The 24439-nt window shown below is 40.7% G+C and overlaps 1 protein-coding gene across 1 annotated transcript in view; it reads left to right on the plus strand.

Moving 5' to 3' along the window:
* Positions 1-405: 405 nt before the first annotated feature.
* ARID5B (AT-rich interaction domain 5B) overlaps positions 406-24439 on the plus strand; it is a 217424-nt gene continuing 193390 nt past the window's right edge. The window contains exons 1-2 of the mRNA XM_007517383.3: positions 406-808; positions 1260-1514. Of these exons, the coding sequence (XP_007517445.2) occupies positions 788-808; positions 1260-1514 (276 nt within the window). The 5' untranslated portion in view covers positions 406-787. The remainder of the gene's footprint in view (positions 809-1259; positions 1515-24439) is intronic.

A 24439-nucleotide genomic window follows, 5' to 3' on the forward strand; every position in this document is an offset into this window, starting at 1 on the left:
AAAATCTCGAGATATGTGTACACTGCTCACTTGTCTTTCTGTTCTTTTTTTTTTGCTGAGTGTTTTTTGCGAAGCGAACAAATGCATTAATATTTATATGTTTATATAATCGATAACCCACTTTCCCTTCCATGTAAATAGGCATCAAAAGATAATTTAACAGATTAGTTCTCGAAAACATGGCAGTGAGGAAGCGTAATTTAACTATCAAACAAATCTACATGTCTAATAACAGCAAATCTGCTAAGGAGCATTAGAAAGAGGAGCAGCGCCCCGGAATCTCTGCAGGAAATGTTCTTTATATTAGACATATACAAGCAGGTCCTGTCAGATGCACAGCTGAGCTCGCTAGCTCCTTTCCTTTCCAAAAATCTCATGAGAAGACACCCCTAGACCAGAGAGGCTTGAAAGAGGGAGAGCTCATCTTCACACAGTTTTAGGGTAGATTTTATTTTTTCAAAGCTTTCCGTATCTTTTTTTGCCTTGATCCATTAGCTTCCCGCCGAGATCGGAAGGAGTCTTTCTTCCGATTATGAATTTGATCAATCCACATTTGGAAGGAAACCTAAACAGTTTTGACAAGAGCTGAAAATTGAGTCGTCAGAGAAATATTAGGACATATTTTCAATCATTTTGGTGCCGAAGGGGAAGCAAGAGCTCAGTTTTATATTGAGACATGACGCCGGTTGAAGGCTGAGAATGTTTTCCCCTGCCAGGACCTGATGCAATCCATTCAAGCCAACAAGTTTGGAGAGAATGTTGAGTTCAATCAATTCAGAACGTCGAGATGGAGCCCAACTCACTCCAGGTATTTCGCTCTCCTCCGCTCCTCCGATCCCGGCACCCCCCGGCACCCCCCAGGCCTCCAGCTCACCCACACCTCTGCACCCACCCACAACCCCCCAAAACTTTTCACCAAACTTTTACCTTCTGCATCCCCCAAAATAATTTTTATTGTTTAAAAAAAAATGTCCCCGCACTGATCATACATACATCATGTAATTTTTCTGCCTCAGACTGAGAGGTAGGGAGAAGTGGCGGGGGTGGGGGGGGGGCTGAGGTTTTTTTTTTTTTAATAAGGGAGGCAGAAAATTTATAATCTCTATTATTATTTTTTTTCATCCAGCGTTGTATCTGTTGACTCTTCTGTATTAAGAGTGTATATGTCTCTGTGTAAATATGCTTGGGAATAGATGTTTCTGTTTTGATGGCTACATTACTTATTTGGTGCTTTTTTTTTTTTTTTTTTTCCCCTGCAGTGGGTCGGCTCACCGTGTGGCTTACACGGACCTTACATTTTCTACAAGGCTTTTCAATTCCACCTTGAAGGCAAACCAAGAATTTTGTCCCTTGGCGACTTTTTCTTTGTAAGATGTACGCCAAAGGATCCGATTTGCATAGCGGAGCTCCAGCTGTTGTGGGAAGAGAGGACCAGCCGGCAACTTTTATCCAGCTCTAAACTTTATTTCCTCCCAGAAGACACTCCCCAGGGCAGAAATAGCGACCATGGCGAGGTGGTAAACTTATGTCTCCCTCTCTTCTTTCTTTATTATCCTCCCTCCCACCCCCGCCACTAGTAATGCTTATTACAGGGCAAGCTTGAAAATACTGTATTCACTTCTGCAGGCGAGCAGAATCGACTCTTTTTTTTTTTTTTTTAAAGGGGTAGCGCCACTAGCTGGGGCTCGAATGTTTTGCTATTGTCAGAGTTTGGCTGTCAGCTTTACAAAGAGGATCCAACTGCTGATTTTAGTCAAGATCAAATAACTTATTCGAGAAGGGTTTTGTTCAAGGGTGTGTGTGTGTGTGTGTGTGTGTGATCGTTCTCATGCTTCTGCTGCTAGTACATCACATGTTTATATATATACATATACATATATATATATATGTATATATATATATATATTTGCCCTTTGAAAAATCTACCTTCGCGTTTGTCTCAGTCGTGGCTGGGTGGATTTCTTTCGGTGGGTTTCGATCTTCACTTTTTTTTTTTTAAGTAAGTATTTGATATGTTTAAGAGGGCGGAAATTACGAAATGGAGGCAGAGTGAGATCAAAAGCTATTGAGTTGGCAAAGACGTGTTGAATAAAGTGATAAATGACAGGTACTGGAATAATACATTCAAATAACTTGCAGATCTGCCCGGGCGGATTTCAAAGCGGTCGTGTAACCGGCACAAACACGTTAAGCATTAACAACTATCTTTCGCCCCCACCCCCTCTTCTCCCCCCCGCAACCCCCAACAAGCCATTTAATGTTCTAGTTTTCAATTACTCCACGCAAGGTGGACGCCTTCCAGCCTGATCTTTGGGGATGGACAGGACAGGAGAGGGGGAGGGTGGGTGGGAGGAAGGGCAGAGGGGTGTGTGCTCGCCCACTGGCCTGGCGAGTCCGATGCCCTGTGTCCCCAGACTGCGCCCCAGGGGAGGTTAGGGGAGGATCGAACCTCCACAGCACGTTTCTGGATGCCCGCAGGGGGGCTCGGCGTGCTCGGGGGTGGGGGGCACCCTGAGGTGCTCCCGCTGTCACCGGTCGCCTCCCTTCAGCTCTGTCATTTCTAGTGTGACCGCAGTTCTGCGGGCTCCTCTCGTCAGCTGACCGCCCTCAGCCGGGTGGTACCTGGGGGTGGGGGTGGGAGTGGGGGGATCTGTACTATTTGGGGGAGACAGTGCCCGGGGTGCGGCGGGGCAGCAGGGTGCACGGCCTCCTGGCAAAGGCTTTGTGTTGCTCAAACGGAGCAGGGTGAGCAAAGTGAGACTTTTGAGGGCAGCTAGTTCTGCGCCAGACTCTCGAGCTTTCGAGGTAGGTGTTTAAGGATTTTTTTTTTTTTTTTTTTTGAAATGAATGATTAGCCCTTTAACTCATCCTGGAGCTCAATGCTCCTTGCCAGCTTCTTCCAGAATTCCTGGGTCTGTTGGAGTTGATTGGACTTTTTGCTTGGTCAGTTCATTCCCTTTCCTTAGGATCGAGTTACCCAGCGGTGGTCTAAACCGGCTAATTACTAGAGTTCCTCAAAACCTTTGCCCACGAAATTGCCTCTTCGGAAATAAGCCCCTCCCCTCCGCTCCTCCCCCCCCCCGCCCTCACCCATGCCCCCACCCCTTCTCCCCCCTTTTTCCTCCCACCCTCTTTTCCCCCACCCCCTCCTCTCTCCCTCGTCAGCTTTGCGTTTTAAACGATCTTATATCGCATTCTTAGATCCCGACGTCTGTCTGTAATTTTACAGATTTTTTTTTTAAGATTGAAAAATCCTTCTGTCTACCAACAGGTTGAGCTCTTCCCCTTCCCAAGGTCTAGCTCTGCCCCCTCCTCCGACCCAACTTTCCTGCGCAGCTGTCTTTCCCACCCCTTCCCCCTCCTGATTTCTTATTATTTGCTTTTCAAATTTATTACTTCAACATGGCCTGTGATCTGGAAAAGGGAAGGATTAAATATCCAGAAAAGAGCTGGTGCTTAATAGACTTCTGACTAAACCCAGAAGGAAATTATTCAGTGTTTTATGGGGGTATTTTGTGGTCAGTCTTCCTTTCTTTTCTTAATTTTTCTTAATTCAACTAGGAATATTTTGAAAGACCCCTCCCCAGCTGACCCCACCTATCCCGATTTTAGTTTTTGTTGGTATAATTAAATAGGGAGTTGTGATTTCAGAGTAAAAAAGCAATACTAGTCAAAGTCTGCATCTGCTGACAGTGAATAGATACATTTTCGAAAAGACGATTAAAAAAATCCTCATTATAGGGCATTGAAAGCCAACCATTATAATGATCTGTGCATTTTGTCACTGTTATATGATCCATACCGGAGAAAATTAATCTTGCCATTTAAAGGTAAACTCTAGGGGGCTTGGGGAGGGAGATGACTCTATTTATAATCCTTAGCTGCATATACGTCGTCTAATATTATGCATGATTTGTTTTTTTAATGCTAACATGGTTGGTAATTAGCTGTATGATTATACTTGTATATTTCATTAGGACTTTGGCTGATGTCATTGTGAATTATTCAGCCATATTAAAACAATTTTCAATTGAGATAATGACACGCCTCAAAATTATGCAAATGCGTTGTGCAAAATAATTATGACAAATGGAAAGCAGGTAGAAAGTTTCTCAAGGCAGATCCGTTTTCCACCCTGGTGATGTCATTCTCCCCCTGGCCTCAGTTAGTCATTCACTAGCAGAATAGCAGCAGCTCTCTCCTCTGCAGGAGAGCTTCCAGAAGCCAGCATTTACTGCAAGCACCTAGAGAGGGCAACAGGGCCCTCTCATTAAGAAATTTGCTTTGTTTTCACTGACTCCATTAACTTGTTTATATACAGTGAAATGATTTTTAGCATTGATTTTAAATAGTCTGGAATGATGTATTTGCCATTTGCCATGTGTAACTGAAAGAGAAAGGTTTCTTGGTAGTGTGCACTGTTATTTGGAGAAATGTTCAGCACATTTAATCAGCCAGTACAGTTTATTTTAAGTAACCAAATGGAGGTTAATAATTTCCTGATTGAGCTGACATCAGCATCCATTTCCAAGGGACAGCCAGGACTTGGTATGCTTTTTTTTTTTTTTTTCTGTCTTTAAAGAAGCACTGTGGCTTTTTATGATTTCTTGAAATGTAACGACGTCAGTTCTAAAAGCAGGAAAAATTATCTTTGTGTAAGATCAGAAATAGTGTTCCTGTCTGGTTTGTTAGGATCTGTAAAAACCTTTTTTTAGGAAAATATTTCTCCTTGTAGTAACTGTCTGAGGCTGGATAAGGGAGGAATGTACACACCCATTTTACAGAACCAGACAGAGGCTTAGACAAGTCATCTAGCTTGTCAAAAGTTGCCAGGCCAGATCGTAGGCCTTCTCAGGCTTTGGATTAGTTTATTTTCCCACTGAATGCAGCATGCTATATTCTACAGATGTGCATTAGTGTAGGTAGTTCCTTATACATTTTAGAATTGCGATTAGTAGTCCACTTCCTTAAACGTCACCGAATTTTTAAATAGCAGACTCATTTTCTAAAGTTCATCTAATTCTAACCATTAATATATCCCAGTAGCAGTCATACCAAGCTTACTAATCATGTAAAAATGCATTATTGACTTTAACAGTAGTGGCTTGCATGCTTACATAGACACAGTTGGTGTTCAAGGAAAACATTTCACAGTGACAGCTTGACTCTACAACTTACTGTTTGTTTGACCTTGAACAGTTAAAAGCACTCTGAGCCTCAGTTTCTTCAGCAACAAAGTGGGAACCATGATGAGAGTAACTGAAATGCTGTGAATTTCAAGAGGGATAATGTAGGCAATTGTCCTTGAAAAACTGTAAGTCCCTAGAGATGGGGAAGTCATGATGTGGTTGTCTTTATTTTAGATATTAAATTAGATCATCTTAATTTATAAACAATAAACACAATAATTTTTATGTCTGTATAGTCACAATAGTGTCTTAACTTGCCATGAAAGTGAATAACAGGGCCATACTTAGGGAGTTAAATGTCTTCAGTCATTACTCACCACTGCCACAGTCATGCAGTAACTTTGCAGAAGAAGGGAATGGTAAAGTAGGCCAGTAATTGGTTCTGTTACTGGCTTACTTGTGATTACATTCATTTTCAAATTACCAGGTTCTTAATCTATTGGCAGTAGTAGACCTTCTTAACAGAGGTGGGCATATTAACTTGGATTTCAGTCTGACTAGCCATGATCTGGATTCTATGAGAAGGGTATTTTTTTTTTTTTTTTTGACTACCTGCAACTGTGAACATGGATGAGAAAACTGGTGATGTCAAGGAGGCCATAGGCACACCTAGGCATTGGGATGCTAACAGCATAACTAGGTTTCTTTTTCTTTCTTCTTCTTTTTTTTTTAAACTTTATTTATTTTATCTGATAGAACAGAGAAATTGAGAGGAGAGGGGGAGATACAGAGGGAGAGAGACAGACAGACACCTGCAGCCCTGCTTCACCACTCTTGAAGCTTTTCCCCTGCAGGTGGGGTCAGGGACTTGAACCTAGGTCCTTGTACTCTGTAATATGTGCACTTAACCAGGTGCACCACTGCCTGCCCTCCAGCTAGGATTTCTGAAAGTGGTTTGACTCTTCAGCCTTACCCCCTGGTTAAAAAGGGTTTATTCTAGAACTCATAATGACATTAAACTCAACTAGAACCTCTGGCATTGAGATAAAGTATTCTGGTTTTTAAACATTTTAAGCAGTTTTGTTCTGTGTAAATTTGGGCAAGTTTTAAATTCTCTTTTTTAAAATAAATTCTTTGATTTCTTAAAATTATTATTTTTATAGAGGCAGTCAAAGATTCTCGATTTTTGGGAGTCAGGCAGTGACGCAGCGGGTTAAGCGCACATGGCGCAAAGCGCAAGGATAGGTGTAAGAATCCTGGTTCGAGCTCCCAGCTCCCCACCTGCAGGGGAGTCGCTTCACAAGTAGTGAAGCAGGTCTGCAGGTGTCTGTCTTTCTCTCCCCCTCTCTGTCTTCCCCTCCTCTCTCCATTTCTCTCTGTCCTATCCAACAACAACAACATCAATAACCACAACAGTGTTAAACAACAAGGGCAACAAAAGGGAAAATAAATAAATAAATACAAAAATAATTCTTGATTTTTGACTCTTGAAGGTAGAGGGAGATAAAGAGGGAGAAGTAGGGAGAACACCCCTCCACACTGCCAGAGTCGGGAGAGGTGTTCTAACCCAGGTCCTTGAGCATTGTAACGTGTGCACTCAACAGGATACGCCATCACCTGGCCCCCAAGTTTTAAATTCTCTGTGCTTCAGTTTTCTCATCTTCAAGATGGAAATATAGATTCTACTCCCCAAGTTCCTTCTTTTTTTAAAAGTATTTTTTAAAATTTATTTATTTATTTTCCCTTTTGTTGCCCTTGTTTTTATTGATGTTGTAGTTACTGCTTTTGTTATTGATGTTGTGGTTGTTAGGACAGAGAGCAATGGAGAGAGGAGGGGAAGACAGAGAGGGGGAGAGAAAGACAGACACCTGCAGACCTGCTTCACCGCCTGTGAAGCGACTCCCCTGCAGGTGGGGAGCCGGGGGCTCGAACCGGGATCCTTATGCTGGTCCCTGCGCTGCACCATGTGCGCTTAACCCACTGCGCCACCCGCCTGACTCCTCCAAATTTCTTCTAAGAATTAAATGAATTAATGAGGTCGGAGCATTGTAGAGTATTTAATAATAGTTACCAGATATAGTTTCCATGAGTAGTATGGTTCTAAGTTTGAGACTATTAGAATTGACCTTCCTAAATAAAGTATCATCAATAAATTGATGCTTGGGTTAACATGAGAATATATCCAAGTGCCCCCAAATCAGACCATCAGACCGACTCTCATCCATATGTAGAGTCTACTTGTTATTAAAACAAGAGGGTCCTTAAAGGATTTACATTTTACTTCTGAAGGATGCTGTCAGCTGGTTCAGCAGAACTGTCTTAAAGTTTGCCTGATCTGGTCACATCTGGCATTAGGCAGAGACATGTGGAAATCTTGAGGTGCTGGGTCAGACTTGCTCTTCTTTGTGGATGTTCCCACAGTCTGATCTGTATCTGTGAACCAAGTTTTAACACTTTCTGAAACTTCTTGAATGATCTCACTGGTCTCGAATAATTTCATTTAACTTTTCAATTCTTAACAGCCTCAGTTTCTTCATCTACAAAATGGATTCAAAGAAACCTCAATTTTGCCTAAAGAATTAGTAAAAATGTAAAGGGCCTGGCCATAAGTAGAGTACTTAGTTACACAAGCTCAGGGAATGAAGAATGTGTTATTTATTATTGTTTGCTTCTAGCAAGCATCTTAAACTAAGACAAGGGATATTTTACTCTCTGCTTGAAGGCCATTTAGAACTAGAGTTAAAACCAATGTATTATATGAAGAGAATTTATTGAACTGGGACAAGTGTCAGTGAGATAAGGCCTGACAGCCAAATCTGAGCAGCTGCCTGTTTTTGTAAATAAAGTTTTATTGGAGCATATACTCATTTGTTTACGTAATCTTTATCTCTTTATCCCTGTTCTCAGGCTACAATGACAGAATTGAATAGTTGGGACAATAACCATATGGCTCAAATAATGAAAAATATTTGCCATTTAACTCCTTACAGAAAAGATTTGCTGACCCCTAGTAAATGAGGTTGATTTGAAATAAGAAACATGATTATATTCCTTTCTCCCTTTTTCTTGAGTTCCAAGCAAGTTTCAGCATTATGTAATAAAACAATTTAATATCAACATGTCAAAAGCATTTAGATGGGGGTCGGGTGTAGTGCAGTGGGTTAAGCGCACTTGGCGCAAAGCGCAAGGACTGGCATAAGGATCCTGGTTCAACCCCCTGGCTCCCTGCCTACTGGGGGTTGCTTCACAGGCAGTGAAGCAGGTCTGCAGTTGTCTTTCTTACCTCCTGCCCTGCTTCTAGGAGCAGTGGATTCGTGGTGCAGCCACTGAGCCCTGGAGACAAAAAAAAAAAAAAAAAGCATTTAGATACACAAATTCAACATTGAATCTAGGGCTGAAATTCAAGACTCAGTAGAATATGTACTAAGTTACCTTATGTATGGTTAAGATCCTACATCCAGACAATATTGGTATCGTCTATCTTGAGTTCATCAAAGACTGTGTTCGGTGCCAGTCATAGGCTCAGTGCTCTGCTCGTGCAGAGATGATGCAAAAACAATTTGTGATATGGCCCTTTTTTTCTCAAGAAGTGTGTCAATCTTGATACAGAGATGAGAGCAACATTTTGAAATGTGGAAAAACAATAGAACATATAGGTGACTGTGTTAACAATAAATGCAATGTGCGTTCAATTGAAGGCTCACTATCTGTATGTTTCTGGAGAAAGAACTTATCCAACTACTCAGACATTAGTTGAGGGCCTGCTAACTATGTAGGAAAGAACAGTCTTCAAAGAGCTCATAGTCTATTATTGGATTCACAGACTCTGGTCACAGAAAAACTATTTATCTCCTGTATTCTTTCAAGGGTAGATTGACTATGACCACTATTTGTAGTTTCTCATAATATTTCGGGAAGCCGGTAAGGACTATTTTCACCTTTGGACTCTCATTTACTCAGCATATTTATCAAGTCCCTGCTTGTACCAGAATCTGTTCTAGGCTCTGAGAAGACATCCTGAATGACAATCTCTGCCCTCTGGGAATTTGTAGTCCAGAGGTTAACTTTTGTTTTTGTTTATAAGGATCTTTAAACCAATTTTTAGTGTGATTTGAGAGATAGTGAGAAGCAAAGACCAACACACCTCTCTGTTATCCTCAGAGACTCCCCAAGGGTTGAATTATCTTTATTATTATTTTATAGTATATATTAATGGCATTTCTGCCACCAAAGGTCTGTGTCTCTACCCCACCCCTGTATAGTTAAACTGAAAATCTCCCCTCACCCTCCACCCAGATTTGGTGCAATACTCCAAACTCCAGTGGTTGGTTTTAACTTCTCATGTGTTTTGTATATTGGGCCTTACATGATATCTGCCTGTCTTCCCTTTGCCTTGTCACTCCTCTTTCCATACTTCCCACCATAGAGCTGTTCTTAGCAACAAAGAGTTGTACCTAATTTACCTTTGGGTCCCCTACCATATACAGCAAGTATTCATTGAATGAATAATTAAGATGCTTTCTCTCCCACAGCCTGCTTTCTCTAAGATTGGTCCAGTTTTTTCTAGGCAGAGGGTCTATTATTCATTCTTAGATAGGGAAATTTCCACATCCCATCTCAAGCTTTTGTCTTTACCTTCTAAAAAAACCCATAGTCCTTTCATATTCTGCTCCATGAGTAGAATATGAAAAAGCACAGAAGGGATTTTTTTCTTTTTTTTGAATTTTTAAATTTTTATATTTATTTGTTTATTTTTCCCTTTTGTTGCCCTTGTTGTTTAACACTGTTGTGGTCATTGATGTCGTTGTTGTTGGATAAGACAGAGAGAAATGGAGAGAGGAAGGGAAGTCAGAGAAGGGTAGAGAAAGACAGACACCTGCAGACCTGCTTCACTGCCTGTGAAGTGACTCCCCTGCATGTGGGGAGCCGGGGGCTCAAACCGGGATCCTTACGCCTGTCCTTGCTCTTTGCGACTCGTGCGCTTAACCCGCTGCGCCACCACCTGACTCCCGATTTTTTTTTTCTTAAGAACCCTCAAAGAAACCAGTGAATACGTGGGAGGGAATGACCAGGCTAAAACCAGTCCCTCCACTTCTTTAAGCATGTTTCTAATCATTAACTATCACACAATAAAAACTCAGAGTTTGGGGTTGCAGTCTGTGAATAGACCAGACCTTCGGAGAGAAGAGTTGCGTCTTACTTGAGTGTTGGTTGGTATTTCCTAAGTGCCAACATAGTCTTGAGGCTGATCACCTCGTGTGGGCTTCATGCTTGACAGTGACTCAAAACTACAGGCCTCTTCTGACGTTTAGCATGTCAGGCACATACAAAAAAATGCTCTTTTAATGCAGTACATGAGTCCACACATGTAAATACTCCATTGTTAAATTTTAATAAAGCATACCGTTGTTCATAGTAACATCTAGAGACACAGGACTTGAGCTCATTTATCAAAGTCTAGTTTTAACCAACATCCAGTCTATAATTGCCGGAAACAAATGCATTTGCTGGCCATTTTTTTATAGCCAGGGTAGCTAGATATTTGCCATTTTCTAGTCCGAATAATATTGTAGTGATTACCCGTTGGCTTAACTTCTAAAGAAATCTAAATGTAAATGTATTGATTGTTGTCTTAAGGATTCATTTGCCTCTCAGAAATGCTGTGACAGATTCCTGCATGTCTGGAAAATTATCTGCTCCTGTGCCCTTGCACAGGGTAGATTTTTGCTGGCCAAACAGTGGTCTTTGCTGGCCTGCTGGAGATTTAGAACCTGGATCTTAGTCTTCAGAGGGTGTGCCCACACTCTGGACTGTGAGGATTTCTATTGACAACGCATTTCAAGCATGCAGATGATGATCATTATTGAAAGGGTGCTTTAGAATCATGCTAATGGCATCAATCTCCAGCACACACTTGCGTAAATTAATTCTGCTTTTAAAATCAGAGGCACTGTTAGCTGTGTTAAAAGATGGATATTTGACATTTATCACACAGATTGGGATGGGCGGTTTAATTGCATGAATTTTCTGTAGAATCTATGACTATATAAATAGATGCACAGTGGTAGGTGTCCGCACACGTGACCAAGTTCATAATCCCATCTCCCTCGCTGTGTCACAGTGAGAACAGAGCAGAGGTCACATGTTGCAGGTCAACGTGTGACCGCTTAAACGTCTCCTCTTCCTCATACCGTTCCTTTCTCTGGACTGCAGACACACGAGACCTGTGAAACAGACCCTCCCTTTTCCCCACAGTTGAGTTCCAAGCCTGATCAGTGGCACTAAACATTAAACTCTTGTCTTTGAGAATAATAGGCTTTGCTTTCTACACCCGCAAGCATGTTGAGCTACTGTGCAGGCTGGAAAATAAAAATGTTCTAATTGTGTCTTTTAAATAAGCATAGGAGTGAATTAATTAGACCATATTTTGTCTTTAGTTGCTTAGCTACACAATAGTATTCCTGAGCACGAGTAAGATAAATTGGCTCTTTTTGTGCTGCCTGTCCCTTAATCATAATTACTGTATTGCTTCGGAGAGTAAAGCACACATAGATTCTGAATTTTTTATTAATAGTCAAAAATATGCATATGATCTATAAAGTATATGCTGTTCAACCTGTTTTATATGCTTTTATGTAGGGAGAAGGGTTATTGTGGTGGTAACATTTGCATTAGTTGCTCAAAGATGTAGTTCTGGGAAATACATAATTGAAATGTTTTTGAATTGCTTTTTCTGGCCTTTTCAATCTTATTCAAAATAATAGTGCCTCCAGTCTTGGAGCAGTCATTCTCATTTGATTTAACATCTTTCTTTGCACTGCATAGGCTGTGCCCAGTTTTAACCCTACTGAGCCAAGATGAAATTCTGTGATTCATAGGTCTCATACTGTGGGGGAGAAACAGGAGGAGTACTGGAGTGTCCTTGCATCCCATAGCCATTATTCCAATGCCCTTTGTACTTGGCACACTTCCAAATTCCTTAGAGAAAGCTCCAGGGTTAGAGATCATAGACTTTTGCTGTAGCTTGCTCTGGACAGTCTATGTGCTTGCCTTCTGGGGCTCTTGCCGAATGAGATGTTGTTACTGAGCTTCTAGCCTTGTACCTCCATGTTTCAGCAAGGAGAGCAGCAAGATTTGGACAGCTTGATATAGTTATCGAACAATGGGAGAGTCTGGCAGAAGACCCAGAATGCATGCTGGGTAAATGTATGTGAAAATTGACCCCATTGTTCTGCTGTATTTGAAAGGCAAGTAAATTATTTACAGATATTTGCTAATTAAAGCACATGTTGTTTTACCAGCACAAAAGAACACAGGATAACTGGAGACAAAGAATTATGTGCAAACAATTTAAACTTGCTAATTCTTTTCCCCCCTTTTCTTGCCCTTGTTGTTTTATTGTTGTGGTGGTTATTATTATTGTTGTTACTGATGTCATTGTTGTTGGATAGGACAGAGAGAAATGGAGAGAAGAAGGAAAGACAGAGAGGGAGAGAGAAAGATAGACACCTGCAGACCTGCTTAACCTCCTGTGAAGGGACTCCCCTGCAGGTGGGGAGCTGGGGGCTCGAACCAGGATCCTTATGCTGGTTCTTGTGCTTCACCCATTGCGCTACCGCCAGATCCCCTAAACTTGTTATTTCTATGTGTTCTTCTTAAGGAAGAAACATGTTTTTAAAATATCTGTCTATACATACACATTAAAGCATCTGTATTACGTGGACATGGACATACTAACATGGATATATTAAAGTATGTTTGCATATTTATGGGGATACATATGCATCTATGTTACATATATTTTTATTATTCCACAAGGAAAGACTTGCATGTTACAGAGGTAACAGACCAAGTTACCGTCCAGTTACTTGTCACTATGCCTGTTACAAGCTCCCTTTGGAACACGAGGAATGGCAATCATTTTGACAGAATAATGTTTTTCTTAAAAATGAGGAATCACTATTATACCTGCATCCATCATGTTTTAGGCTCTTGTGAATAAGTATTATGTTAGTTGCCAGGTCCTTTTCATGATTATTTCTAGTTCTCTTGGCAAACTGGAGATCATTAAATGTACTTTACAGATGAAGAAATAGAGGCCCAGAAAAGTTAAGGAAATTATCTAAGACCAGTGAGATTACTCTAGATGTCTCAGAAATTTCTAAAGTATTCTCTCAGGGATATAGGTCAAAGGCTAGATGATCATCTACAGAGAAGAATAAGGCTCCTTGGTCCAAACTTTGCTTGCTGTCATCTGATTTGAACTCAGATCATAGTCCTATTGAGGAAAACAGCAAATTAGTCAGAAATTTTTGCCAGACTCAAGTTTAGTTATTTTTTTCTTTTATTTTTTAATTTTTATTTATAAATAAATAAAATGGAAACACTGACAAGACCATAGGATAAGTGGGGTGTTACAATTCCACACAATTCCTACCACCAGAACTCCATATCCCATTCCCTTCCCTGATAGCTTCCCTATTCTTTATCCCTCTGGGAATATGGACCCAGGGTCATTATGGGGTACAGAAGGTGGAAGGTCTGGCTTCTGTAATTGCTTCCCTGCTGAACATGGGTGTTGAAAGGTCAATCCATACTCCCAGCCTGTCTCTCTCTTTCCCTAGTGGGACAGAGCTCTAGGGAGGTGGGGCTCCAGGATACACTGGTGGGGTCGTCTGCCCTGGGAAATGTAAATAATTTTTTTTCTATGAATACCAAATGTTGGCATCACTCTGGTTGGAACTTTATAGAATGGAGGTTATTAATTTACAGGGAAGGGGTCAAGCTTAAAGAAGTTTGCTTATAATCTCAGAAAAGGTTGAATCTAACATTAAGAGACAATATCTTGATTTGAACTTGGGCTTATCTATAGGTATTACTGGTCCTTCTGGCTCTGCCTTCTGCACATATACACTTGAATTTAGGTGTGATTGATTGTAGATTCCTTGTTATTGTTAAGAAAAAAAAAGAAGATGACCAAAATGTCTTGCCGTGGACATCTAAGAAAGTCTCATCTCTGATTTATCATGGATCTTTTAATAGATTCACAGATTACACAAAGCTGAAAAGTTGGAGGACAATATATTCAACTCCCTTTATTTAATAAATGCTGTTTAAGACCCCGAAAACTTCTTGGGCACATGCTCAGACTAGTGAGTGATATATAAAAGTCACACCAGAAACCAGCAGCTATACTGGAGGGACTGCTCTCTATGAAAAGTAGTCAAGTAGTTCCCTTGAGTGCGTTCAGAGGGGTCATTCCAGTGCCTAGTCATGTACCAGTAGATAATGCCTCAGAGTGTTACAAAGTCACTACTAGAGAGTATGACTGTAAAACAAAATACCAGAAGGTCAAGAATTATTATTCACATTCTCCAGTTGGATCTTAACTTCATTTACATGTACATTCTTGTATCCAGAAAGACCATCTGAGAAAAGTATTTGGATAGGGGGCCAGGTGGTGGTACATCTGGTTAAGCGCACACATTACAGTGCTCAGGGACCGGGGTTCATGCCCCTGGTCCCTACCTGCAAGGGCAAAGCTTCACAAGTGGTGAAGTAGGGCTGTAGGTGTCTCTCTGTTTCTTTCCTTCTCTATTTTCCCTTTCCTTCTCAATTTCTCTCTGTCTTTAACCAATAATAAACCAAAAAAATACTAAAAATATTTGGATAGATTAAAAAAAAAATCTTTGCCAAGTGGAACTGAAATTTCTACCATCATCTGATAGTCATCCATTCTCATAGACCTTATACTTTTATACTAAGAATGAGGAATCAACTTGATTGACTTATCCAAAATGTAGGAGGCGTCAGAGCTCACCAGTGGGTGGGAGTAGATAACATAATGGTTAGGCAAAGAGACTCTCATACCTGAGGTTCCAAATTCCCAGAGTCACTCCCTGCCCCTCCCCCATAAACCAGAGCTGAGCAGTGCTCTGGTTAGAAAAAAAAAAAAAAAAAAAATTTAAAATGTTTGCCAGGAGGAAACTCTGGTGCTGTGGTGTCTCTTCTCCTTGCTCTGTTTCTCTTTTGTCTCTCTATCTGAATGAAAGAGCAATTAAATCACACATGTACCGGGTCTTAACAAAAAAGCTTAGTTGGACAGTATGCTTCTCTGCCATGTGTGTGACCCAAATTCAAGTCTAGCCCTCCCTTCATTGAACGAAGCTTTGGTGCTGTGGTCTTTTTACTCTCTCTGCCTTTCTCTATCTCGTGTGTGTGTGTGTGTGTGTGTGTGTGTGTGTGTTCATTTCTCTTCATTTTAACCTTGGAACCACACTTTCCGTTTCTGGAGTATTTCCCCTTCTCTTCACTATATATTCACAACCCAGAGAATATGCTCCAACTTTCTCTGTTCAGAAATTATCTACCTAAATTTCACCTACAATGTTTTCAAAGAAATTACATTTCTAATTTGTTTAGTTGCTATTATAGTTCACACCCTGAATATGTAAATAAATAAATGAAATGAAATACTTAATCCTCAAATAAATTCTCCAGAGTTGACAGTACTGTGGCATTTCTACACGTATTATGAGGCCACAAGAGCAAAAAAGAGACTGGAAACCTTATCCAAGGTTACACAGACTCAAGAGCTGGGATACGAACTTGGGTTCTCCCTGATTCTGCCATTGCTAGTGATAGTTACTCCCCACCTTTATTTTGAAAATCCTGACAACTAATATTGAGATTTCCCTGATCAATTCTTTGTAAATATATGTATTTTTCAAGTCCACATATTTATTGAGCATTTGTTTCTTCAGAGCTTTTAGCCTGTCCCCTAAAATCTTGCAATCAAATTGGTAGTTAAGTGATACAAGATAACTCAATAATAGTACTGTGCCCTTGTGTGATAACCTGTTTAAAAGAACTTGTTACATCCCACAGTCCCCAAGGTAAGCACATGACTCCTTGCCGGGCTAGCCACCAGGGAGAGAGAGAGACTGGAACACGTGGCTGAGCAGGAACACAATGCAAATTTTTTATTGATCAGAGAAAAAAAATGCCTTTATACCTTCTGAAGTGGAAGTGGCAGGTCGGAAGAGGAAATGGGTAGGATAGGGGGCGGAGCAGGAGAAAAAGAGCTTGAAGGTAGAAAGCTTCCATCTAGCCAGTGGGGATTAAACAAATGAATGCCCTGCAGGCAGTGCGGGTCTCAGGTGAAACGATGATTATGTAAATAGACCACAGCATCAAGCAATGCAAAGGAACCTGGCCTGATGACCACCTGGGATAGAAGCAGAAGGGGTCTTTAGAAGCAGAATTAGCCAAAGGAGAAATGATGACCAACAACTCCTCTCACATATTTTATAAGGAGGTAGTCAAAGCTCCCACCCCTCAAGAGTATCTTCAGTACATGGGTTCCTGGAGAGATGGTTTAAAGGAGGCAGATCCTGAGGTCATAGGATTCCTCACTGAGTGAGTGTGTGAGTTTGTGTGTGTGTGTGTGTGTGAGTGTGACTATGTGTGTGAGTATGTGTGTAAGTGTGAATGTGTGTGAGTGTATATGTATGTGTTTGTGAGTGTGTGTGTGAGTGTGTGTGTGGGGGTGCATTTTGGATTAATCTTACAAATCTTTCTGTGATGTGGTCAAATATGATGAATGAAAAATATAGGTGTCTGATCTTATTGGGAAGGCCTGTACAGGCATTTTGGAAGAAATGACATTTGAACCCATATCTCAACATAGTCCAGCATGAAGTTGGAAAATGAGGTTCCTTGGCAAAATCCCAAAGTGCGAATAATTGCCCTGCAGGATCATTTCTGAACTGGACCTAATCCTGGTGAATCCAGTAACAGGTCTGACTACTTTGTAATAAAAACCAGAGCATGGTCTATTGCACCAAAGCAAAGGCTTCTGGGGAGGGCAGAGGAAGGGAGTGCTTTCAGGTCCTGGTGCATGATGGTAGAAGGGAATCTAGGCTGAGGGGTGAGAGTGTTTTGCAGACATGGTGAGATGATAAATTTTACCCATGCTTAATAACTGCACTTACTGTAAACTACTAATCCCCTTAATAAAAAGGGAAATAAATAAATAAATAAATAAATAAATAGAATATGAAAGAATGGAAACACTTGTCAGTTACATGCAGTGTGGAACATCAAACTCTAGGCCTTAGACATGCAAAACATGTGCTTTACCCACTGAACCACCTCCCAACCCACCAATAATAGTTGAGATGTGCCCACAGGGGCATCTGTTGTTCCTAAGATCAATGAGACACTTTGGCAAAAGTTTCGGAGCTGATTTATGTTGTCTTGCTATAGAGAAGTTTGAGAAGTAAAATTCTGTTGTCACAAGCCATGTCCACTCAGTCACAAATTGTCTCTAGCAGTTTTCACGGGATAATACAGGAGTTTAGTGGGATAATGGGGACTCCAGACACAGCACTAGCACAGTTACTGTCTGATCCTTTGTAGACAGTATTTACTGAGCCCTGATACCCGATAGAGCACACACATTACCAAATGCAAGGACTTGGGTGCTAATCCCTGGTTTCCCATGTTTAGTGAGGAAGCTTCTTCATGAGTGGCAGAGCTGTGCTGTAGGTGACTCTCTCTCCCCCTCTTTCTTTGCCTCTATCTCTATCAGAAATGGGAAAAAAAATGGCTGCCAAGAACAGTGGAATCATGTAGAACTAAGCCTCAATGATAAATAACTGGTGAAAATAAATAAGGTAAAAGCAAATTGATATTAATAAAGGTAATCGTAGAAATAGATGTTGTCTTTTTCATATGAAGCCTTTTATTTATTGTGCAGACTAGTCAGTGATTCTCTTGGATAGAGTGATGTAGTTAGTATCTTTTCTATTTTTTCGAGGAGGCAATCTGAGAGTCTTAATTTGTCCAGGTTTCTAAATTTGGTCACCTGGTAGAGAGCAGAGACTGAATGGGAACTCAGGCTATCTTAATTTCAGAACACTGATGGCAACACTGCTTAGAAGTAGGGAAAACAGGCATTTCAGAAAAGGTATAAAGTTCTCTGAGCTTTTTCTTGGTGTGGTAAAGTTGCACAATTGCTGGCTCATCTTTCAAGATCTTTTCAAGATCCTTTCAAAAGCTGCCTCCTTCGCGATGTCTTCTCTTAACTGTCTCAGAGAGAAAGGAACCTAGAGCAGAGGCAAATGTGTATTTTGTGCCTGGATGAGGCAGGTAAGACAAAGTAAAAGGAGCAAATTGTAGGGACCCTGTGATGTTTGTTGCCCAGTTTTGCTAGTTCTTTCCATTGGTCAGTCATGTCCCGGAAATCCAGATTGTTGTATGATTTCAACTGGCATATTAATTCAATTTTCAAAAAATAATTTCTGTGGACAAATAAAACATGTCCTTGCTTTAGAAGTGGCCCATAGAAACTTTTAAAAAAAATACTTTATTTATTTTCCCTTTTGTTACCCTTGTTTTTTTATTGTTGTTGTAGTTATTAGTGTTATTTATGTCATCGTTGTTGGATAGGACAGAGAGAAATGGAGAGAGGCGGGGAAGACAGAGAGGGGAAGCGACCTCCCCTGCAGCTGGGGAGCCCGGGGCTCGAACCAGGATCCTTGCTGGTCCTTGTGCTTTGCGCCACGTGCGCTTAACCCGCTGAGCTACCGACTCCCTCATTACAACTTTTTAACTTTCCTATATTTGGCACATTTTCTATTCACAAAGAAAAAAAGGGCTTTGTTAGTTCTTAGATGCAGCAAGGAGCAGAGTGGAGTGGGTGGTGTGAGGTGGGACCAGGCAGACAGACCCCTCACCATTCTAGCTAGTGTTCCAGACAGAGTCTGGAGGGATGGAAAGAATGGAAGTACAGCAGGTAGGGGTGAGGAAGTGGACCCACAACTAGGTCTCAGGAAGCAAATAGGAATCCAGAAGTGAAAAAGAATGAGACACGGGAGCAGAAAAGTGATCTGTAGCGACGCTGAAGGTACCTGAGAATGGGAACCGGTGATTAGGCCCTTGAAGATAACAGAGAGTTTCATTGCTAGAGATTTGAGGCAGGAAGATAAGAGATGGTGAAGTCATAGGCAAATGGGAGAGAGGGACATACCAATACTGGCTATGACCTGCATTTGACAAGAAGAGAGTCAAATGGGAAATAAGGTAGCCTGAGGCCAGGCCTCAGGGAGTTTATTTTGGCAGATGTAGGAATTTGGACATGAATAGGAAGGCAGTGCTGATTAATAATTACTTACATGTACGTTTTCCCTATCTAGTTGGGATATCAATTCTTAGCCTTGCACTTAATAAGACCAAATGTGAATATTTATTTACTCTGACAGTACCGAATGTTATCTTTGTTCATTTAATCAACCTGCTCCTTTTATGTTTTTTAAATAGTTTTAAAGAAATTGTATTATCTTTGTTTATTGGATAGAGTCAGCCAGAAATTGAGAGAGTAAAAGGGAGATGGGGGGGGGGGGGGGCTAGGCAGTGGTGCACTGGCTTAAGTTCATAGCACAAAGTGCAAGGACCTACACAAAGATCCAGGTTCGAGCCCCTGGCTGTTCACCTGTGGTGGTGGGGGAGTCACTTCACAAACGGTGAAGCAGGTCTGCAGGTGTCTCTTTGTCTCTCCCTCTCTATCTCTCCCTCCTATCTCAATCTCTCTCTGTCCTATCCAATAAAATGAAAAATAAATCAATAAATAAATGGCCTCCAGGAGCAGTGGTTTCGTAGTGCAGGCACTGAGCCCCAGCAGTAACCCTGGAGGTGGGAGAGAGAGAGAGAAGAGAGAAGGGAGAGAGAGGAGAGAGGAAGAGAGAGAGAGAGAGGAAAGAGAGAGAGAGAGAGGAGAGAGAGAGAGATACAGTACTGCTTTACCACTTGCAAAGATTTCCCCCTGCAGGTGGGGACTGGGGGCTTGAACCCGGGTCCTTGCACACTGTAACTTGTGCTCAACTGGGTATGCCACCACCCAGCCCCTTTAATTTGTTCCTAATCAATTAGTTTCAGTTTCCTTATCAGTGAAATGATTTAATCTTGCTGAGTTGTGAATATTAATATTACAAATGTGTGTGCGTGTGTGTCTATCTACCAACCTATCTCTCTTTCAATCTACCTACATTACCTCAATGTTTTTAGCATATGCTGGTTATTGACTCTGCCCTTTCTCCCCTTCTGATCAGGAACCAAATCCTAACTTAATTGTTTCAGTGGAGTTTGCCATGGTGCTAGACTGTTAATAGTCCGTTAATAAGTAATTTGTTTGTTGAGTCATTGAACTACTAACTTATTGTTTGAAAAACAGTAACTAAAAAAACTATCCACTTACATTGGGGTTTAGTTTCCTAGTTCTCTGTCTGTCCCAGGACAGAGAGAGAGAGAGAGAATGTGTGTGCTTCAAAGTTTTTTTGATCTACATTTAAAGTTTTCCATCACTGTGAAAGAGAACCCCTCAAGCCATCCCCTGTTCTCTTCCATTCTATTCCACTTAAAGAAACTTTAGTGGGCATTTCTTCCATTAACTACGACAAAATAAAATGATATGGCAGATTGATGGAGTCAACACATAAGACCTGCCTTCCGAAATACCTGATCCAAGGAAGTCCACACGTGACCCTCTGCTTCCCTCTTCTGACATTGATGTAACTTGTAAGAAGCCTGATGTTGATCTGTTAAAGATATTCAGACATTTAATCTCCCTCCATTTTCAAACCCCCCCACATTTCCTATTCTTCAAAATAGCCCTAATTTGAAAAGTTGTTTCTCCCCTTATTGTGTCCTCCTACTCTTTCTTTTCCTTCTCCACCTCCAACCCCTCTACCCACTCCTGCTGGCAGTGGTGAAGGGTGTATTCCACACCAAGTCCCTTAAAATGACTCACACCAGGTTCTTTCACAAAACAAAAGAAAACAAACAAATAACAACAATAAAAACATCTGCAAAAGGATGTACAGGGAAAGGGAAAGAATTCTTGTCAAAATGGCTGGGGAATCTTAGAAGAAGGATCCTCAAAACAGAGACTGCCTGCTGGGCCATTAAATCCTTTTGCTTTGGATTAATCCCACAGTGTATATCAGATTACCAGAATTCAGATGAAACCACTGCTGTAGTGCTCAGTCTTCTCACTACATTACTCTAAAATCTGGTGGGCATGGGTTAGAAATACAGAAGAATAATTGAATTCTGTATGTTTTAAGTGAAATAATCTGCCCCATTCTGTTTCTTGTGAGTAGTCTCCATAATAGTCTGATTGTATCTTTGACTCTAAGGGCTGAATGTGTGTTCAGCAACAATACATTGGGTTGTGAAGCATACATCTCCAACTATCTGGCCAGCAGAAAGCAGAAAAGGGGATCTAGATAAAAACTGAAAATGCTTAAGGCATTAACTGAAGATGCTTTTCTTAATGCAGATTATATGAATCATGGAAATGATAGTGCCTTTTAAAAATGATCAACAGACGCAGTTTTGTTTTCACAAGAGTTAAGATCCTGTGTCTTATGCCACCTGTGTGCGCGCGCGCGTGCGCGTGTGCGTGTGAGTGTGTGTGTGTGTGTGTGTGTGTGTGTGTGTTACTAGATCAGTGATTCAGCAGTCAGGCAGGTGTTCAAATCACTCCTAATTCCCAGAATTCCTTTTTTTAAATAAAATTTTAATAAAAATTATTTGTTGGATAGAGAAAGATAGAAATCAAGAGGGAATGGGGTGATAGGGAGAGAGAGACAGAAAGACCCCTGCAACACTGTTTCACCATTCACAAAGCTTTCGTGGGTCCTTGTGCATTGTAACACGTGTGCTGAACCAGGCGCCCCTCCACCCAGTTCTGCTTTATTTATTCTTTAAGCTCCACTTGGAAGTGGATAAAAGATTGGAAGGCATAGAAGCTGCCTTCAATAAGCTTACTTTGAGAAAAACTTGGGCTCTATTCTCTGGTTCATGCAAGCTCCCTGAGGTGGCAAAAAATGTCAGAATCAGGTGGTTGTGGTGGTCTGTCCTCTGTGTTGGCCTTCACACCACAGTCTTTGAACAGGAATAGAAAGGTCACCAACTGTGGTTGCAAATTGGCTTTTGTTTTAATCTTGGCTTATTCAAAAACACTCAAGTGTTTTTCCAAACTGAGTTCAAGACTTTTGATTGAAGCCTGAATCATTCACCGTGGCAGAGCATATCATCAGTATAGGAAAAACCTAGAACTTAAAAATACAAAAAGCCTTTAAATAATTCAATATAAGATAATTACATTATTAAATAAAGCGGTGGGTCTCAAATTATTCAACTACCAGAGTACACTTGAGAAGAAGAATGTTAACTGTGCTAAGTGAACAGAGCAAAAAAGAAAAAAACAAAGAACAAATAGGCATATGTCTAACTCATATGTTTATGTTTAAATAGAGGCTAAAAAAAAAAAACAGGAAGATTTACTTGGTTTATACATTTGAAGTGTTCAAAATAGGCACAGGGCTTTCTGTGATTTTCTGTGAAGACTGCTCTTGTAAATGACAGCAATATATCAAAACTCCATGCATGGTCACCGATAATATTAAATAATTCAGATGAGTGGTGCTGTGAAACTCATATAGCAAGAAGGGCAAAGAGTTCTCTCCTTTTGTGTTCATTATGAAAATATATCAATATGCAATAGTATTGATTTGGAGTTATTTAGCATACTAGAATTACTGACTTGGTGATGATCGCTTATAGGATTTATTATTACTGTTTTTGCTTTTGTAGAATGCTGTTATAGCTAAATCAACTTAGCTTTAACTCCAGAATGAGGCTTACTCATATTCTGATTACATTTTAGTGGCTAAACCTTAGAATATGGATGCTGGGAGTTGGGCGGTAGCAAAGCGGGTTAAGGGCACGTGGCCCGAAGCACAAGGACTGGCGGAAGGATCACAGTTCGAGCCCCCAGCTCCCCACCTGCAGGGGAGATGGTCTGTTGGTCAGAAGAACAGACTGCAGCCTAATCAATTTCAGATTAGGATGTACTTAAAATGTATTTAGGAATTAGGATTTTTGAATTACATGTTTGCTATGCAATTGCTGTTGAATACTATGAAAGGTGGCCATATTACACTTGACAAATCACAACTCTGCTGCTGCCTTCTGTTTGTGTACTCCCTCTTAACTGTGCCAGGACATCTTTCCAAACTTCACTGAGCCACAAGCTTCCACTAAATATCTAGTGAGGGGGGCCAAGGGAAAATGGGAAAAAGTTGGAAGAGAAGGAAGTGGCTTGGGAAACTGGAACTTAATATACTAATGAACCTCCAGAGCAAATCCATTTAATCAGGTTAAGGGATTCAAATTAAATCTTAGCTCATACTTGAGGGAATATCTTCATCACTCAGACAAGAGAAAAAATTTTCACATTTAAAAAATTTTTTCAATATTTATTTTATTTATTCCCTATTGTTGCCCTTGTTGTTTTATTGTTGTAACTATTATTGTTGTCATTGTTGTTGGATAGGACAGAGAGAAATGGAGAGAGGAAGGGAAGACAGAGGGGGAGAGAAAGGCAGACACCTGCAGACCTGCTTCACCGCCTGTGAAGCGATTCCCCTGCAGGTGGGGAGCCAGGGGCTTGAACCAGGATCCTTACACGGGTCCTTGCGCTTCACGCTTGCGCTTGCTTAACCTGCTGTGCTACCGCCCAACTCTCTAATTCTTCACATTTTTAACTAGCACATGAATGGTGTTTTCTGTATTGCTACTTTGGGGACAAAATACAACACAAGTTCAAAATTTAAGTTTTTTTGTTGTTGTAAAATTACTTTAAATCCCATCTACCTAAGGCATTGGCAGGATGTAGGAGAGTGTTCTCTTGTCCCACATTGTGTGGAGAATGCACTAGTTCTACTGAAACACCTTTATTCAGTCCCAGAGAGACACTGGTACTATCCAAGATGATTTCTCGTACCATAGCAGTTTTCTCATCTCTAAAATGGGCTTGAAGATGCCTGTTGTAGAAACTGAAGAGGGATGAGGTCTACCAAATTAACATATTAATGTCTAGGAAAGGGGAACATCTCAGAATTTTCCACTGCTATGTCTTTACTGGCTGAGGAAAGTTACTTAGCAACAATATTTTATTGCTTTCTAGCCCAATTTTTCCTTGTAGATATTCAGCACAAGCAGCTACTGGGGTATTGTTGTTCCCAGACAAATAAAATAATAATTAAGAAGTTAAGAATACTTATAGTCAGTGGTCTGGAGGTGTAATAAATAAAGCACTAGATTCTCAAACATGAGGTCTTGAGTTCAATCCCTGGCAGCACATGTACCAGAGTAATATCTGGTTCTTTCTCTCCTCCTATCTTTCTCACTAATAAATAAATATATTTTTTTAAAAAAATAGGATACTTATAGTCAAAAAAAAA

The sequence above is a fragment of the Erinaceus europaeus genome, chromosome 1, assembly GCF_950295315.1.
Source record: "Erinaceus europaeus chromosome 1, mEriEur2.1, whole genome shotgun sequence".
Classification (NCBI taxonomy): domain Eukaryota; kingdom Metazoa; phylum Chordata; class Mammalia; order Eulipotyphla; family Erinaceidae; genus Erinaceus; species Erinaceus europaeus.